Source organism: Leptonychotes weddellii, chromosome 12, assembly GCF_054177405.1.
Source record: "Leptonychotes weddellii isolate Sample4059 chromosome 12, ASM5417740v2, whole genome shotgun sequence".
NCBI lineage: Eukaryota > Metazoa > Chordata > Mammalia > Carnivora > Phocidae > Leptonychotes > Leptonychotes weddellii.
This window is the reverse complement of record NC_138380.1, coordinates 68,518,428-68,538,846: the sequence shown is the minus strand read 5'-3', so window position 1 is coordinate 68,538,846 and position 20,419 is coordinate 68,518,428. Positions and strand designations below refer to the sequence as shown.

General features: G+C 40.5%; 1 protein-coding gene across 1 annotated transcript in view; it reads right to left on the bottom strand.

The window, feature by feature from the left end:
• ABCB1 (ATP binding cassette subfamily B member 1) overlaps positions 1-13,945 on the bottom strand; it is a 103,489-nt gene extending 89,544 nt beyond the window's left edge. Inside the window, exons 1-3 of the mRNA XM_006729592.3 lie at positions 13,775-13,945; positions 13,271-13,341; positions 8,051-8,102 (exon numbers count right to left, since the gene is read on the bottom strand). Coding sequence (XP_006729655.1) covers positions 8,051-8,102; positions 13,271-13,335 — 117 coding nt within the window. The 5' untranslated portion in view covers positions 13,336-13,341; positions 13,775-13,945. The remainder of the gene's footprint in view (positions 1-8,050; positions 8,103-13,270; positions 13,342-13,774) is intronic.
• Between the last annotated feature and the right edge of the window lie 6,474 nt (positions 13,946-20,419).

The window sequence follows — 20,419 nt, the reverse complement described above, 5'->3', positions numbered from 1 at the left end:
AAACTGAGGGTTCTAGAGGGGAGGGGGGTGGGAGGATGGTTTAGCCTGGTGATGGGTATTAAAGAGGGCACGTTCTGCATGGAGCACTGGGTGTCATGCACAAACAATGAATCATGGAACACTACATCTAAAAGTAATGATGTAATGTATGGTGATCAACATTAACAATAAAAAATAAAAAAATAAATAAAAATTAAAAAAACACAAATAAGGAGGAAGAGATAGGCAGAAGCCATTCATCTTCTCTTAGAGACTCCATTAAAGTGGATAAAATATCAAATTCCTCAGTAGAGGAAGAGAAAAGAGTTGTTATACAAGGATTTCTCTCCACTTCTCCCTACTCCCACAGGATCTTTTACTTCCAAAGCTAATCACTGGCCATAATAAAAACAAGCAGGCCATGAATATAAATATTTACTCAATGCCTACCTAATGACTGATAAAAGACAGATAAATACCAAAGCTTTATGTCCTGCCTTCAAAGTGCTTAAAGAGAAGGAGGAAGGCAAAGCAAAGAAGTATAAGCAATCTATATTCTGCATGCTAAGACAACATAGTGTATGCAGTAAAGCAGACAGAGAACTGAGCAAATGGTCATTTCCCCCTTTGTGGAAAAGCTTCACAGAGGACGTTTTGCATCCTCCCAGCTTTGCAAGTTTGGCATACATTCAGAAACAAGAGGAAGACATTCTAGCCAGAAAGAACAGTAGGCAGAGCAGTATGCTCAGAGAAGATTGGGGTATGAGGTGTAGAAGCAGTAATAAAAAGCTGATTGACTTTGCACCCTTCATTGAGCTAGGGCAAACCAGAGGAGGCAAGTTTGGAGGGAATGGACACAGGGAAATCTCATTTTGTGCTATTTGATGGCTCATCCTGGAAGTGCTATCTGAGAAGCACATGGAGAGAATTCAGAGTTTGGAATGCAGTTTCATGATACTAGCATATATAGCAGAAGTCATGGGAGCTGGATAAGATCATCCAGGAAGAGAAAAAGAGTGACTGAGGTTAAGAATCATTTGAAAATGAAGTAATAGAGACAGCATGTTGACTGTCCTTTTGATGATCTTGGGGCAAAAGGTAAAGCAAGAGAATGGGCACCAGACAAGGAAGCAACATCAAGGACAGACTATTTAATGACGTCTCACACGTTTATGGGTACATCAGTCACAGAGATGATTGGTGAAAATACAGGAAGGAAACCGAAATGAACAACATCCTACAGAATAAAGGAAACAAATGGTATCTCAAGGACCAAACAGAATTACCACTGTGGCAAGAGCAGAGTGCAGGAGATTTCTCTGCAGTGAGGTCAGAGATGAGCCAGAGGACAGATTACACAGGGCCTTTATAGCCAGAGAAGGGAGTCTGGGTTTTACTCTAAACTTCCCAACTAAATGCAAAGGAAAGGCAGGAACTGAGGAGATTTGGTGTGACTACTATTGATAGAATGGCTTTTTAGAGGAGCAGAAATGGAGTAAGGGGACCAGCAATAGAGAGTGGTTGAGAAAGCAAAGCCTTGACCAGGTGTGGTAGGCAGAATAAGGCCCCTGCTCCATAAACATGTCTATATACTAATCCCAGGAAGCTGTGAATGTTTCTTTACATGGTAAAAGGGACTTTACAGACGTTAAGGGTCTGGAGATAGGGTGATTATCCTGTATTATCCAAGTGGACCAAATGTAATGACAAGGATACTTACAAGAGGAGGCAAGGGGTTCGGACTCAGTGGCAGGAAAAATGATGACTGAAGAGGCTGGAGGGATGCAGGAAGAGGCCATAAGTCTAGGAAGGCAGGCAGCCTCTAGAAGCTGGGGGGGGGGAGGGGAGGAAACATTCTATCTTAGAGCGTCCAGAAGGGATCCTGCTCTGCTGACACCTTGATTTTAGCCCAGTGAGACTTCTGGCCCTAGAACTATAAGGTAATAAATTTGTGTTGTTTTAAGACACTAAATTAGTGGTACTTTATTACAACAGCAATAGGAAATGAGTACACAAAGTCCAAAAAAATATAACAAAGTTAAAAGGCTAAGCTAGAAGGAATAAAAAATTGAGGTTGAAAAGTTGAAGCTGATACCTTTGAGTTTATAATTTCTTAGATGGGAGTGCACCCAGGTGATAAACCCAAGGTCCTTGTTCACAAGTGTAATTTACTAAAGGAGCAGGAGTCAAGGTTGTTGGAACTGAAAAGGTCAAGGAACATCAGGCCTAGGAGTCATTATTAAGGTTACCCAAATAGAAGAAGAATGAGAGCATAGTTGAGAGAAGTAGAAGCAATTACATGCCAACTTCATCAATGGAGGAACGAAAGTAACTACAAATTGGTAAAGGAAACCACTGCAAATGGATAGAAACTAAAACTGTGTGGAATGAAACTCAAATGAAAAAGAAGTTTTGCATGAAAACAATTTGGAAATGTCTATGTGAAAGTATGAAAATGTCAACACAATCACTGAGTCCTGGGATAAGGGGTTAAGGAACTCTAACTTCACAGACTAAAATGACAAAAGGACAAAAGAGATAAGAGAGGGGTGCCTGGGTGGCTCAGTCAGTTAAGCATCTGACTTTGGTTCAGGTCACGATCCTGGGGTCCTGGGATCGAGTCCTGCGTCGGGATCCCTGCTCAGTGGGGAGTCTGCTTCTCCCTCTCCCTCTGCCCCTCCTCCTGCTCATGTTCTCTGTCAAATAAATAAATAAAACTTTTAAAAAAAAAATTAAAAAGAGAGATAAGACCCAAATCAGCAGACTGTAGCATCATGGAAGCGAAGAGAAGAAAGAATACGGTGGAGACTTAAAAGTCAAGATGGAATCCAGACATGTCTACTGAATTTGACGAGTGGTGGAAACAGAAACCAAGTTATAATATGTTAAGAAGTGAATGCAAAGTGAAAATGACACAAATAAAGGCAGCTCCTGTGTGTGAAGCGAGCAAGAGAGGGGTGGCTTGAAGGATGGTTAGTGGAACTGAAGATACCTCCCATAAAAATGCCAATGGGAAAGACCCCATAGAGAGGGAGAGATTGTAGATACAGAAGAGAAAGGATGATAATAATAGTAATGTAAGGTCCTTGAGAAGGCAGAGGATGTGGGAGTCAAAGTACAAATGAGTGAGTTACATATTTTTTAAGAGACAGAGTGTGAGAGAAAGTGCGTGTGGGGGCGGGGAGGGGCAGAGGGAGAGGGAGAGAGAGAATCTTAAGCAGGCTCCAAGCTCAGTGCAGAGCTTGACATGGGACTTGATCTCATGACCCTGAGATCATGACCTGGGCTGAAATCAAGAGTTGGATGCTTAACCGACTAAGCCACCCAGGTGCCCCTAATGAGTGATTAGTTTTAAGAACCAGATTCTTCCTGGTACATCAGGAGGGAAGGAAGAAGGATCTAATCCAGGGGGAGATATGCTTGTAGATTGGGAGGATGATCTTTTGTCAGGTGGCTTCCATTCTGTTTGTGAAATAAAAGGAGAGCTCATCCACAAAAGGGGGAAGAAGAGAAGTGGGAAATCTGAAAAGTGTAGAGGTCTGACATAGTCACTGAGAAGAGTAGGATTTCGGCTGGGAATACACCCTGTTGTGAGGTGTGCTACAACAATTAGGTGAAGGAAAGCAAGAAAGAAAGCAGACGGTGATTTTGCTGGGATGACAAGTGAAAGGATGTTTATAGTTTGGGCAAGAGAAGGGGCTGATGGAAAAGTGATGGGTCAATGGGCCAAATATCCAGAGAGAATAGTGAGCAGATTGAAAAGAAAAGAGATAGCTGACTGATTTCAGCTGCTGCTTCAGGTGGTCACTTTGGAGGCACAACAGTTTCGAAACACAATACAATTCAGGTTTTGAGTATACAGGCAGATGGCTGGGGTGAAGGGGAGAAACAGATGACTGCGCCTGTGAAGGTCATGGAGCACCGGTTACCCAGAACACCATAAAAGTTACCCAAGATAGTAGGAGCTCTGGGTGTGGAAAGGGAGACATTGAACCTGATGGTAAAATCTTCAATGACTGAGGAATGACCAGGTGGCCAGAAGATCACAGTATCAAAAGAGAACTCTTTAATTCCAAGCAGATAAAAACTTAACCGATCATAAACTATCATAAGTGATTAAAGTTGTTAAAAGCTCTAGCTCTGGGGACGCTTGGGTGGCTCAGTTGGTTAAGCGACTGCCTTCGGCTCAGGTCATGATCCTGGAGTCCCAGGATCGAGTCCCGCATCAGACTCCCTGCTCAGCGGGGAGTCTGCTTCTCCCTCTGATCCTCCCCCTCTCATGCTCTCTGTCTCCCATTCTCTCTCTCAGATAAATAAATAAAAAATCTTAAAAAAAAAAAAAAAGCTCTAGCTCTGGAGGGGCCCCTGGCTGGCTAAGTGGGTTAAGCATCTGCCTTTGGCTTAGGTCATAATCTCAAGGTCCTGGGATGGAGCCCCAAGTCAGCCTTCCCGCTCAGTGGGGAGTCTGCTTCTCCCTCTCCCTCTGCCCCTCCCCCTGCTCGTGCTCATGCTCTGGAGTCAGCAGACTGTGGCAAATTCTGGGCCTGCCCTCTTACTAGCTAAATCAATCTGGGACTTTGGATGCATTGCTTAACTTCTCTGTTTCATCATCTAGTGTAAGAACAGTACAAGCGTCTATGTCATTGGGTCACTGTGCTTCACAAGTACCTGGCACAGAGGGAGCACTGGATAGATAATAGCTATTAACTCTTCTGAAAAAAATTAATTTTTCAATGAGATACATGAAGTAGCATGCTCAGAGTTGAATCTGCAGCACCTTCCTGCCAAGGGCGTGTTATCTTTCAGGAGTGCTGTGTGTAGGAACTGCAGCCCCACTGGTATTTTTCCTGTCCTGATTTCCATCTGTCCCATTTCCTTACTTGCTTTATTTATTTATTTATTTTTAAAGATTTTATTTATTTATTCGAGAGAGAGAGAATTAGAGCGAGCACGAGAGGGAGGAGGATCAGAGGGAGAAGCAGACTCCCCGCCGAGCAGGGAGCCCGATGCGGGACTCGATCCCGGGACTCCAGGATCATGACCTGAGCCGAAGGCAGTCGCTCAACCAACTGAGCCACCCAGGCGCCCTCCTTACTTGCTTTAGATTTTATTCTACTTTTATGTTTCTTGTTCTTTGGAAACAAGGCCCAATATTTTTAAAAAATGCTCACAGAAAAACTTGAAATTACTTACCTCTTTTTTCATCACTTTGTCAAGACTGCCAGGAAGTCTCATAGTAGAAATAACTTAACGTTGTAAGCCTGAGACTTGCTGTTTCACAAGACCTGTGTTCAAGGTTGGCCCTTGGTGGGCATCTAGAACTTGGATTTGGGGTTAGGGGTTAACATCGCCTAACTGATAAAAATGGCCAAATTATTTGGACAAAGTGCTTTATGCTGAATACCTGCCTTCCTTCCACGAGTCTGGAATTCTGGTATATGCCATGCCTATGTAATCAGCCCCTAGTACAAATTTTGAGTGCTGAGTTTCTAATGAGCTTGTCTGGTAGCATTTCATAGTTGTCCCAATTTATTGATGGGAGAGTTAAGTGGGACTTCACTGGGCAAAGCCTCCGGGAGCTTATGCCCGGTTTCTCCTGGACCTCTGCTTCCCTCTTTCCTTTTCCCCTTGTTGATTTTGCTTTGTATCCTTTTGCTGTAATAAATCCTAGCCATGAGTATCAAGAGTATGACAATATGGGGCGCCTGGGTGGCTCAGTCATTAAGCGTCTGCCTTCGGCTCAGGTCATGGTCCCGGGGTCCTGGGATCGAGCCCCGCATCGGGCTCCTTGCTCAGCGGGAAGCCTGCTTCTTCCTCTCCCACTCCCCCTGCTTGTGTTCCCTCTCTGCCTGTCTCTCTCTGTCAAATAAATAAAATCTTTAAAAAAAAAAAAAAAAAAAGAGTATGACAATATGCTGAGTCCCGAGAGTCACTCTTCCTAGTGAATCATAGAACCTGGGGTTCTTGGGGAGCCCCGACACATGAATTTTTGTCTTAGCTGATAACATCAGCGCCAAACTGTTAAACGTTCTGAATGTGTCCTCATGTCTATTATAGGTTTGACATACAAGTCCAGTTTCGTTTTCTATGTCAGACTCCTCAGGAAAAAGACATGAAGAAAAGCCACATAAATAGTACTTCTCGGGCGCCTGGGTGGCTCAGTCGGTTGAGCGACTGCCTTCGGCTCAGGTCATGATCCCAGGGTCCTGGGATCGAGTCCCACATCGGGCTCCCTGCTCTGTGGGGAGCCTGCTTCTCCCTCTCCCACTCCCCCTGCTTGTGTTCCCTCTCTCGCTGTGTCTCTCTCTGTCAAATAAATAAATAAAATCTTTAAAAAAAAAAAATAGTACTTCTCTTCCTCAAAAGTCTTACAGTATATTCCTTCTGTGCCATCCTGAGCACTGTGATTGAGAACATGAACTTTACAGGTTTGAATCCTGGCCCTGCTGTGTATCAGGTGGGCAAACTAGTATGTCTGGCCTCAGTTTCTTCATCTGTAAAATTAGAATAATAATAGTATCTATCTCAAAGGGAGTTGCAGCAGTTGAATGAGTTCTATATCCTTAGAACAACACATGGCATATAATACTGTATGCGTTGTCATTCCCTCACATTTAAACCCCGGATTTTTATTCTTTGGTGGTTTAAATTGTATCGATATTATTACCTCTCTAAATTAGATCTGTTAGATTTTCTAAAATAAGACTTTTAAAAAAAATGTAAGCTACAAATCATAAAAACTAAACTACAAAAGACAGAAACGTTTTGGTCTCAAAATGACAAAACTGAAATTAAATCTTGGGAATACCCCTACTTTAACATAAAATGTTCTTTTAATAAATAAGAATGAAATATAAAACAAAAACTGCCCCTTTTGAATAGGCTTTTTTTCCTAAAGATTTATTTATTTTAGAGAGAGAGAGAGAATGCATGAGCAGGGGGAGGGGCAGAGGGAGAGGGAGAAAGAGAATCCCAAGCAGACTCTGCACTGAGCATGGAGCCCAACATGGGGCTCAATCTCACAGCCCTGAGATCATGACCTGAGCCGAAATAAAGAGTCAGACACTTAACCTACTGAACCGCTCAGGCACACACCCTCCCAAGGAGTCTTTTTGAGAATGACCTAAACATGTAGTCTCATTCCCAAAATATTCCAAAGAGAGGAGTGATAGGACAAAAGGTGAAACCATAGCCAGAGCAACTTTAGCGCAAGAAGATGATCATGTAAAGTAACAACAGAGTCCCCAGTGTCAAAGTCAGGCAACTGTTTTTTTCCTGCCTGTAACTATTTTTATAATCCATTTGCTAATATCCATTTTACAAGATAGCCTATCCCTCCCCCACCACCAACATTTAAAAATTATCTGGTGTGTTATGACTGAATTATAAAGTATGCACTCACTGCCAGACTTAAGTGGTTCAGTAGTGTTCCAGGTTCTTGGGAAAGAAGAAAAGAAGTATCCAGGTAGAGAGAGACCATCATCCAGCCACACCTATAAAATCCCTGTCTTATTCCAAGCCTGATCCTAAGCAACCACCATGCAACCAGAAAGTGAGATGAATTATATAAAGGTTCAAATTTGAGATTATTAGTTATTCAGCAAAGAGGAATAATGACATGTGCTAAGTTCATAGTAATAAATAATGCATTGTTAACTTCTATTTTTTGGGTGCCTGAGACTTTGACCTCAAACCTGCCAGAATTTGAGAGCCACTGATGACAAGGGACCTTGTGTCCTTTTAGAACCACACTCCCTTGGGGCTGGTCTCCTCTATCTAGATGGCTGAGACCATCATAGGGACAAGTGCTTGCATAGATAACAGACCACTGGCCACATAAAAAATTAGCAGAATACTGGAATGTAGGCCATGAAGAGTGGCTGTTGAGGCTCAATTTACATGGCATATTATGACTGGCATTCCACTGAAAACAAGCTAAATTAAACCTATTCATTTTATCTCTCCATTAACATACGTTCCAAGAAAAGATTATACCAGATGAAATACCTCTTTTCTAGGGAAGACGTCAAATTTCCAAAGCATTTTGAACACTGAATAAATTCAGACTCACCATTGCAAATGTGCTGACAGTTGGTTTCTTTTCTTCCTTCTCATCTTTTTTACTGAAAAACAGCAACAAGATTACACAAAACCTTTAAAATTATGTAAATTTTTAAATGACCGTATTAACATAGATCCTACATTTAATAATAGGACAAAGAAACATGTCTATATTATTCCATAAAAATATACATCAATAGTATGATCCCATTTACGAAGTTTAAACATATTTACATGTATCTTAGAAATCTGTAAATATGATTATCACTGGGTATAAGATTTCTTTCAAAATATTTTCTTCTTTGTACCTTTGGTATTTCCTAATTTTCTATGATGAATACACAGACATACAACTTTTGCAATTATTAAACAATAATACTGGGGTGCCTGAGTGGCTCAGATGGTTAAGCATTTGCCTTTGGCTCAGGTCATAATCTCGGGGTCCTGGAATCAAGCCTCATGTTGGGCTGCCTGCTCAGTAGGGAGTCTGCTTCTCTCTCTCCCTCTGCCCCACCCCCCGCTTGTGCTCTTTCTTTCAAAAGAATAAAACCTTTAAAAATAATAATAATAAAAGAGAGCTTCCTGTTTTTATTCTACAGACAGTCCCTGATTTACAATGGTTTGACTTTAGGATGGTAAGAAAGTGTTATGCATTCAATAGAAACTATACTTTCAGTATGGAAGTTGGATGTTTTCCCTGGCCTAGCAATATGCACACAGTACTCTCTAGTGAGGCTGGGCAGAAGCAGTGACCTACAGCTCCCAGTCAGCCATGAGATCATAAGGGTAAGCAACCCATACACTCAAAACCATGCTGTACCCGTACAACCATGCTGTTTCTCAGTACAGTATTCAATAAATTACATGAGATATTCAGTACTTTATTATAAAACAGGCTTTGCGTTAGATGATTTTGCCCAACTATAGGCTAATGTAAATGTTCTGAGCATGTTTAGGGTAGGCTAGGCTAAACTACGATGTTCAGTAGGTTAGGTGTATTAAAGGCATTTTCAACTTACGGTATTTTTAATTCACAATGGGGTTATGGGGAAATACCCTATGGTAAGTTAAGGAAGACCTGTAATTACAAAATCATTCATGTTCTCCAGAGTTAATTCTCTTAATTATCATCTAAGTAATTCTAGCAGTAGATATTCTATCTACATACTACCTACATATTATCCTTAATCATTCTCTATGAATGGAGAGTAGTGGCAATCAAATACTGGGGATAAACTAACCTAAGAAGAAAGGTAATTAAATCATTCTCTATGAGCCAATCTAATTCTGAAAGGATGTCTGGAGCCCTAAATGTACCATTATGGCAATAAATTCCAATCTAGAAAAGCTATAATCAAAAAAGATGGTCTGTAAACTATCAGAAAGCTGTCCTCAGGAATAAGAAGGCTAATTATTATTTTGAGTCCAGATTCAAATGACTCTAGCTATAAGCTGTTTTCCACTGTGTGACGGCCACCTAGAGCATGCAAGCAAACTGACCAAAAGCAGCCTCTGCATCTTTATTTTCATATGTACAAATGAAAGACTATTCCAGAGAAGAATCACATTATTTTTATACAGATTTTCAAGTTCAAAACTAAATTCATCTTTGTCTTTGTTCTTTACGCTAAGCGAGGTCAAAGAATTGAAGAGACTTCTAAAGGAAAAAAAATCCACAGCTTACCCCATATTTGGCTTTAAAGTGATGTTAGACGGACATGAAAACACACAAAATACACAAACATAGCTCTTCAGAATTGGTTCCACCCTATTCCCACTAAAGCATGGTTTCAGTATCTCTGGAACCAGGATGAGAGGAAAAAAGCAGTCACACATAATTGAATTTTAGCTCCAAGCCTTTTATTTATTTTTTCATTCTCTAAAACTGCTCCTACTCTGGAAATTTTATAATATTTCAAATACTGGCTAAGTAAACACTTCCCAAACACAATCTCATTTAATCTTATCTCAATCTCTATGAGGCAGGCACATTTTTGTCCTTCTGTCAGAGCTGAGAAAACTGCAGGTGAACAGAGTTCATGAACTTGTCCAAGGTCACACAGCTGGAACAAAGCCAAGTTTAAAAGGAAAAGCCTATCCCCTAAACACTAAGCTATTATTCAGTACAACCTCAGACTTCTAAAATAATCCATTATATAGAAATTCATTTCCACATTGATCTCTCATCCCTACTAGATCATTAATATATCCTCATCAGCTTGAAACACAGGACTTACAAAAGGCAAGTCGCTTATCAGACCTTTAGAAATACATATATTCCAAATGATACTATCATCTGAGTATTATATATATATTAGCAAAGCCACATGCTTCTTTATAATTCCAATTTAGAACATATAGTTAAAAAAAAAACAACTCATAGAACAAGAGATCAGATTTGTGGTTATCAGAGGCTGAGAGGGGGTGGCTACTAGAGGAATTTGAGCCAAAGGTACAAAGATAAGGCAGTCCCAGGGGTGTAATGTACAACATGATGAGTACAGTTAACAGTACTGTACGATACATATGAAAGTTGTTATGAAAATAGATCCTAAGAGTTCTCATCACAAGCAGAAAAAAATTTTTTTTGCTTTTTCTTTTTATTGTATGTGTATGAGATGATAGATGTTAACTAAACATAGTGTGATAATCATTTCACAATATGTTTAAATCACTCCATTATGCTGTATACCTTAAATTTACATAGTGCTGTATGTCAATTATACCTCAGTAAGACTAGGGAAAATATATATAGTTGTACTAAGAACAGATTTAAATCAGTGATGATGAGGACAGCTTAATAAGAATTACTTACCTAAAAAAACAATTTTTTGTTTAAAAGAAGTCTGTAGGCATGGTAAGAATCAATAATAAAATGAAGGTATGAGCAGGCTCCAACGAATTTCTTTACCATTTCTTTCCACATACCCTCAGTACTTCTTACTCCAATATCCCTAAGTGTTTGTGTATTAAGGACATAGTTCTTTAAGGTATCAAACAAAACAAACAACCTAAAAACAAAAAGGGCAATATCTCCCTTCCACTATATGGAGTCTTTTTGTGTATATGAAAATTTTCATTATGAAAACTTTCAAATAGAAAAATTGAAAGAACACTAATAATGACTACCCACACAAAATTCACCTAGATTCAGCAACTGTTAACATTTTGACCCTATGTTCTTTATCTATGTAAGTATACAGTATCATTGTTAATATTTTGCTGAGTCATTTGAAAGTAAGTTGCAAACTTTCAGGGCACTTCACATTTTCCTACCATTTTCACATTTCAGAAAACTAATAGCAATTTTTATATCAACTAATATCCAACCCACTTTCAAATTTCCCAAGAATGTTTTCTATAGGTTTTTCCTTTTTTGATTTTGAACTTAGATGTAATCAAGGTTTACACATTATATGGTTTTGTCTCTTCAGTCTCTTTTTTAAATCTAGACGTCCTTCTGCCCCCTCCACCCACACTGACTTTTTGTAGTAACAAGATGTCTTGTAGACTGTCCTGCATTTTGGATATGTCAGTGTCAAACTGAGTCCAAATTGAGATGTGCAGTAGTATAAAATGCACAGCCGATTTGAGGACTTGGTATGAAAAAGAGAATGTAAACTGTATCATTAATAATTCTGATTACATATGGAAATAAAATTTTAAATATTCTGGCTTCTTTAGAATATACTTTCAAAATTAATTTCACTTGTTTTTTACTTTTTTTAATGTTACTACTAGAAAATTAAAAATTACAAATGGGTCTCACATTGTATTTCTATTGGACAGCATCAGTCTAGAAGCTTGATAGGAATCAGACTAAATGTTTTTGCAAACATACTTCCCAGGTGGTGTCATGTCACTAACACAGGACTCCACCATGAGTGACGCCAGGTCTGATCCCTTGGTTAAGATTGCTAACTGCAAAAATCTCTCCAGTGAAAATCCCCACTTCCTTTTTTCCTAGCAAAAATCTGGGATAAGTCTTAGATACAACTTTTCTTTGAATGGTTTAAGATCCATAACAATCCTTGCCTGAATCAATGATAACGCAGGTTCCAATACGATAGCATTTTTCTATAAAAAAAAAGATATTCCTTTATTCTCCCCACCTCTTCCCACCTTTTTTGTTTTCCTCGTTTCAGAATTGTATTAAAGATTCATGGACTATACTCTATACAGTATTTCACAGTCAAGCACAGTGATGCCAGCTCTTGTGTTCTTTTTGAACAACAAGATAGTCCAAGCTCATTTTGTATCTGCCCCCAATCCCAACATCCATGGTTGTAATTAGCCACTTCTCCATGGAGTACAGATTCCATTTAGTGAGGAATGGTATTCAGAAACCAAGATCTGACAATGAGTGTACTCACTGCTACTGTCCCCTTCGGTGGATAGAAAGTGAACCATTTAAAAAATCATGAGTGCATACTGAAGTCCGGTTCAAATTTAATATTATTTTTAAAAACTTATTTGATGTCCCTATTTGTATTAACATTATTTTTAAAAACCTGATGTCCCTATTTGTATTTTTCTTTTACACGGAAAAGCTTGGTTCCTAATAATATTAATATACTTACTTTATTTTTTAATTTTTATTACAATTTACAGTAAGAATGAACCTATTGAGCAAAGTTTAAAATTTCCTGTATGGACACTGCACTGTGATCAAACTTTGCTTGCTATTTCCCTTTGTGGTTCCATTACCAATAATTTCACACAATGCTAGTAGCGTCCTTGGTACTGCAGTGTTCTCTTTCCAGAATGTCTTCTACCCAGTCAGATAGTCATTGCCTTTTTTTTTTTTTAACACCTACATGTGGTTTTGGCCTTCTGTCCCATCTGCCATGCCACAAACATGCAGTGTTTCTATGTCCAGAATGTTTGTTTCACCAGAAGCAAGAGACTGGACCGCGGAGCAGAGCGCAAGCAGCCCATGTCCCGGGACGTGGGCGATCAACAGCGCTCGTAAAGCAGAAAGTTCCTAAACCACAGAGAAGCATGTGAGAGCACTGGCGTGTGGGGGGCAGTAAGCCTGAGGAAGAAGTTCATCAAGGCCGTGGGAATGTGTAAACGCTGTCCTCCACTCAGCCAGCGAACTTCTGCCGAAAAACCACTTGCGTTTAAGGTTAAAAATACCGTCTTCATTTACTTCGGAGCTGGAGACTAGAAATACATCTCCAAAATTTCTCAAGCCACTTAAAGTATGAAAGTGAAACAAACTGGCTACCTTTTTTTGCCCATTTTCAAGAACTTCTTCTCTGCTCTTCCATTACGGCCTCCTTCAAGATCCATCGTGACCTGAGGAGAAACCACAGGCCATCGATCAGATGGGGAACCCGCAGGATATGGAGGTGACGCTCCATGCGGGCCGCGGGAGGGCGGCGGCCCATCCTGGACTTTGGCCGCCGCCTGTGCGGCTCTGGGTCCCGGCTCCTCTCGGGGCGGTGATGCTTGCCCCGGGCACCTGCCGCCCGCTCCGAGAGCCGCTCTCCGCACCGCGCCGGCTCTACGCGTTCCGGGCAGCATAACCCAGTGCGCGCGTGGCGAGCGCCGAAGCCTGTGGGCTGGGGTGCTCCAGGAGCTTCCCGGGGGACTGGCCAAGAGGAGTCTCCCCCTCCCTCCCCTCCCCTCCGAAGCCCTTCTCCCACAGGGACCAAGCTCAGGAAATTGGGGAGCCCGACCCTTCCTGCGAACTTGTCCCCATCTAGCCCTCTGCTTCGCGCTCCCCTACCTCGGGCTTTCCCTCGGAACATCCACCAAGATGAGAATTTTGGAAGAAGAGAGTCTGACTTTAAAGGAAAGACCCGGCGGACGCGAATAGCAGACCCGGCTTCTTAGAGCCAGGAGGAGCCGCTGCTCGAAAGCGCCCTGGTTTCCTGCGTCTCTGGGAGTGAGAGGAGAGGGCACAGCCCACACCCTGGCGCCCCTGTGCCCAGCCAATCAGCCTCACCACTTACGCGTGCTCCGGCCCTGCTCGCCTGAATGCTGATTAGAAGACAAGTTTCGAAACAGGTTGGATTTTTTTTTATGTTATGTTAATCACCATACAGTACATCATTAGTTTTTGATGTAGTGTTCCATGATTCATTGCGTATTAACACCCAGTGCTCCATGCAGAACGGGCCCTCTTTAATACCCATCACCAGGCTACCCCATCCTCCCACCCCCCTCCCCTCTAGAACCCTCAGTTTGTTTTTCAGAGTCCATCCTCTCTCATGGTTCGATTTCACTGGAAATTAACGAATATAAGGATTTCCATGGATATGGAGCGTTATGTAGATATGTAGAGACACGACTCTATAAATGTTAAGTGTCCCCCATGATTCAGCTGATACGCGTTTCTCTCCTGGCTCTTCCACTGAGGAGCAACAGAAAGGAGAGGACATTCCTGCTGCAGGACTGTTGCTCCTCAGTGGAAGAGCCAGGAGAGAAACGCATATCAGCCGAATATGCATATCAGCTGAATATCAGCATATCAACAGAAAGGAGAGGACATTCCTGCTGCAGGACGTTCTCTCCTGTTGCTCCTCAGTGGAAGAGCCGGGAGAGAAATGCATATCAGCTGAATCATAGGGGACACTTAACCTTTAAAGAGTCCTGTCTCTACATATCTACATAACGCTCCATATCCATGGAAATCCTTATATTCGTTAATTTCCAGTGAAACCCAATTGTTTCTATGCGTCTCCAGTAGGTAAGAGAAATTTTCTTTGCCATTGCATCTAATACAGTTGATAAAACAATCTCTGACCTCGCCCATTCTGTAGTTAACTCCAGTTAAACTTTCCTTTCTAGCAGCACCTGTAAAAAAAGCCAGACAAAAATTTTCTGCAAGTGTTTCTTCAGTATGTTTGGCAGTTTCTGAGGTGTAGCTGTTCATCTTTTATTTGAAGATAAATGGAAGGAAATAGGAAGATTTTTAAGTATGTAAATGGAAACGGACATTTCAGGGTAAAAATTATATTTAAAAGTATGTGACCTTTACAGATTGTAGCCATCAGATCAATGCCCACGTTTTCCCCAAGGCATTTCTAAACTCATACTTTAATTCGGCTTATTTAAAAAAAAGGATCGTGTACTTTAACATATTATTTTAGTTGTAATCTAATTCCATATTTACTGCTACCATTTACTATTTTTTCTTGTCCACTGTTTTTTCACGTTGATGAAAAGTGAGTGCAATCTTCACAGTAAAAATTCATAAGGCAGTGTTAACTCACATCAGAGCTTTTCTTCTTATAAACCTAGGGGAAATAGATGTTTTTGTCACCTTTAGTCTTCATTCTCTGACCTACACCTGAGCCTCTCAGCTAGCTGCAAAAGTTTAAAAGAAGAAAAACCTTTATTTATTTTACTGCATAGTGTACTTTCCCTACTTTCTTTAAGAAAATCATACCTCAAAGCCCTAATTTTCTTTCCATCTTTTATTCCAAATATTCCACGCCATACTCTGGTTTCTGTTTAGATTGTATAAATCTTTCACCTTTTACCAAATATCCTCTACCTTGATTTTTTTTTTTCTTAGCCATACTGTCAAGTTTCTTTACAGGCTATAAGTTAGATTTTCTAACAGGCCACTAATTTTCTCTATGTTGTAATTGGATATGCATGTGAACAGCATGGGTTCACTGGTTAAAGGTCTGTCACCAACCCTATGGTCCACCGGGGGCAAATATATAAAGCTTTCATCTTTGTCACATCCATTTTTAATCTGATTCATGACTGCTCTCTGTTTCCACTGTTGTTTTACTTTGTCCCACCTTTAGCTTATGTGGTCTTGTTATATTTTACGTATCCATGTAAATGGCCTTAAATCCTCCCTAAAACAATGCAGGATTTTTTTTTAAGTATAGTATTATGGTAATACTATGCCTACAGGCTTGAGCTTCAAGTGAAAACCTCTATCAAGAACATAAGTAGTTTAAGGATTAGAATAGCCCAGAGAGTATTTTTTTAATTTTTTAATTTTTAATTTTAAAAAAATTTAAATTTAAATTCAATTTAGTTAACTAAATTGAATTTAAATTAAAAAAATTTTTTTTTCATTTTAAATGTACTATTAGTTTTAGTAGAATTTAGTGATTCATCAGTTGCATATAACACTCAGTGCCCATTACATTAAGTACCCTCCTTAATGCCCATCATCCAGTTACCCCATCCCCCCACAGCCTCCCCTCCAGCAACCCTCAGTTTGTTCCCTGTAGTTAAGAGTCTCTTATGGTTTGCCTCCCCCTCTGTTTTCATCTTATTTTATTTTTCCTTTCCTTCCCTTACATTCATCTGTCTTGTTTCTTAAATTCCACATATGAGTGAAATCATATGGTATTTGTCTTTCTCTGACTTATTTCGCTCAGCATAATACACACTAGTTCCATCCATGTTGTTGCAAACGGCAAGATTTCATTCCTTTTGATGGCTGAGTAATATTCAGTTATATATATAAATATATATATATATCTATAAATATATATATCATATCTTCTTTATCCATTCCTCTGTTGATGGACATCTGTAGCCCAGAGATTTTTAACAAAGCTCTATTTTTCTATTATATATATATATATCTTTGAGTTTTTTCACTCCACTGCCATGAAAATATGGATATAAAATATGACGGACCTAAAACAATGGACTATTCTAGCTACTTCTAAACCACAGTCTTGACTTCTTTAAAGATTTTGACTCCTGGCAGGCATTTCTGCCCACCACTCCTGGTAATATCAAACAGCTGAACTTGGCAGTTCCTTCTTGAGCTTCATTAATTTCCAGTGAAACCCAAGTCTTCCCTCACACACCTTCAAACAAGCAGCTACTTTTCTTTTTAGAAGTGTGTTTCCCCATAATTCTGCACCTTCCTGTCCTCCACCGGCATGCAGTCCTTTCCCCAGCTTGTCTCTGCTCTCCCAACACTCAACATTTGTGTCCCTGCACACCCCTGTGGGATTAATAATACTAGCTAACGTATACTAAGCACTGGCCATGTACCAGGAACTGCCCAGGCACTTGAAAGAGATGAACTTGTGGGATCCTCACAAGAATCCTAATCCTATGAAGTAGGGACTATTATTTGTTGCTCCCATTTTATAGGGAAGAAACTGAGGTTTACATTAGCAGCTGACCCAGGACCTCAGAGTAGTCCAGCCCTCCTAATTACACTCTTAACTCTACCCTGCCAAATGCTATTATAGTGCACTCCACTCTACCGGCTTTTTGGGCCCCATGAAACATTTTCGTTTATGACGCCGTCTTAGAAAACCTACAATGGCTCCCTACCACCCCCTGTATCATATCTCAGAGTTTCCACGTAGCTTTGAAAGACAGCAACACATCAGCTCTGTGAACATCTTCATCTATCTCACCTCTTTCTATTCTCTCCCTTACCCCCAGTACATACATACACATTTCCATTTCAGCCTCAGACGATTGGCTCTTTTCCTTCATTCTAAGTGGGAATCTTTCCACATGTAAATCTATAACTAAATTGATTTACAACAATTTCCATCTTCGGTGTCTGACTCCACTAAACAATTTGGGACTTAGAGTCAGGAAAACAGATTCAGTACCCATTTCTGCTGTTCTTGCTGCCTAAGTTTGAACGGGTTACTTAACTTTTCTGTCCTTCAGTTACGTCTTTGGTGGAGAGGGGGGAGTAATGGTACCATATATTGTCATTGAAAGATTAGGCCATCTGTGCATTTAAAAGGCTAGTACAGTGCCTGAAACAGGCCCAAATACTCACCAACTGCTATGAATTAGTAATAATACCCCTTCTCAATTGATTTTTGCCCTTCCTTGGCACTCTTCAGCACCCATGTATGTAGCTACATTTATTTACTCTCTATTACTTTCTGTAGAGTAATAGAGAAAGGAAATCCAGGTGTGAATCCCATTGTACACCTTCATTGCCACTCCCCCCAGCATCTGTCACCATGAATATTGAATACTGCAATAACTTCAGAACTGGTCTACTTCTACCTTCACTCCTAAAAGTCTTACTCCACCCTCTCCCCCGCAGAGTCTACTGTTAAGACTAAGTCAAGTCAAAATCTGACACTAGCCCATGGTTTCCTCTTGTACTCAGAGTAAAATCCAAAATACTTCCTGTGGCCTGTAAGTCCTGTGTGGTCTGGCCCCCTCTCGCTTCTAATCTCATCTCCTATTACTCTTCCCTCATTCTGTTCCAGTCTCATTGGCCTCTGTTCTTTGTGGGTTTTTTTTAAAGATTTATTTATGTATTTGAGAGAGAGAGAGAAAGAGTATGTGTGTGCCTGCAAGCCAGTGGGAGGAGGAGCAGAGGGAGAGGGAGAGGGGAAGCCAACCCCTCACTGAGTGCAGCGCCCCAGGGGGCTGATCCCACAACCCCGAGATCATGACCTGAGCTGAAACCAAGAGTGGGAGGCTTAACCAACTGAGCCACTCAGGTGTCTCTCATCTGCCTCTGTTCTTTTTTTTTTTTTCAAAGACTTTATTTGTTTGAGAGAGTGCGAGCAGGGGGAGGGACAGAGGGAAAGGAAGAGGCAGACTTGCCGCTGAGCAGGGAGCCCAAAGAAGGACTAGATCCCAGGCCCCTGGGATCATGACCCCTAGGATCATGACCTGAGCCAAAGGCAGCTGCTTAACCAACTGAGCCATCTAGGCGCCCCTCATCAGCCTCTGTTCTTTGAACATGCAAGCATGCTCCCACCTCAGGGCATTTGCACTTACCAGTACGTCTGCCGTAAACTCTCTTCCCCTAAGACAGCTATATAGCATGACTCATTTCCTCGTTTTTTTCAGGTCTTTACTCAAATGTCACGCTATTTTGCTTGAAGCACCTAGAAAGTGTCTGGCACATGGTAAATGCTCATGAAAGACATGTTAAATAAATGAATGAAAAAAATGAATGAGCCACTTGACTCAGGAACGTGTGGACTAAGTCTACAATTACATAAAAGCTTTTGATTCTAAGATAGAACATTGTTTTTAAATTGTATGCTTCTTAAAATGTTTCTAATTATTGGAAAATAATTATGCTTATTGGAATGTTTCTTCATGGATCTGGGCTTCAGTTCAGTCAACATTTCTTCCACAAACATTTACTGAGTGCCTGCTGTATGCCAAACATTGTGCTGATTATAGTGACGGATGACTTAAACATTATATTCTGCCTTTGGGGAGAGTGTAGATTATTTTATTTGTAGATGTTTGGCTGGCCCAGATGGGCTGGGATTGTGTGTTTTACTTGTTTGTTTGAATAGCAGTCAGTATAGTGCTTCTCTAAGGGTGGAGATTCTATCAAAATTATCATCAGGCTAGTTGCCTTGTTTTCTTTGAAACTGTTTGCCATCCAAGTAACATGAACCTCTTTGGAAACATACCTTTCTACCCTCCCTCAAGCAAACGAATATGCAGAGATCTACCAAACAACTCAATCTTACAAGTCAAGAGTACTTGCCATGTTAAGTCCCATAAGCAGTGAGTTTCTCCTGGTGCATTAAAAGATTAGATGTTAGATGTGGAAGGCCTACCAGTGTTTTAGCTACTCTCATTAGTTCTCCTTACCTCCCAGCCTGTTAAACAATGCACAAATAAATCTTAGTTCTAATTCCTTCCTTTTTAGTTTCTGCAAGTGTGTTGCAAAAAATTGTTTATATTTCTTAAATGTGAAATTTTCAAAAGCTTAACATTCTGCCTGAATAGAAAATCCATTACATGTGTTTCTACAAATCAACAAACATTGAGTAAAAATGTACTGTGAAGGGAGTGCAGGCTCTCTGGTTGTATTTTCAGATAAATATTTGTATCTTAGCTCCTTCAGCCCTTTATTATTTTCCCAAGCTTCTCTTAAAATTTGTCTTTTATGGGGCGCCTGGGTGGCTCAGATGGTTAAGCTTCTGCCTTCGGCTCAGGTCACGATCCCAGGGTTCTGGGATCGAGTCCCGCATCGGACTCCCTGCTCAGCGGGGAGCCTGCTTCTCCCTCTGCCTCTCTCTCTCTCTCTGTCTCTCATGAATAAATAAATAAAATCTTTAAAAAAAAAATTTGTCTTTTATGCTTTCACCTACTTTCCCTTCTTCTCCTAAGAAGGGAATTCTTAATTCTTCAGAAGTTTATTCCCATCCCTCTTTCGTTATAAATCTTGTGTGTTTCTCTCCCTGATCTCCAATAATTCATGTCCTCTATTTCTCCTGGCTCCCCTATTTCGCCAGTTTGAGTCTGAATTGAAGATTCAATATTGTGAAAGAAGAAATACAAGTTCATGTCAATGAACTTAATTGACCTGAGTCAGAGAAAGAACATACCTGAAATTTCCAGCCCAAAGATCAAGACAAATGACTCAGTTGTAGCAATAACAATAAAGGGTGAACATATTCTCCATCCATTTGGGTGCAATTGC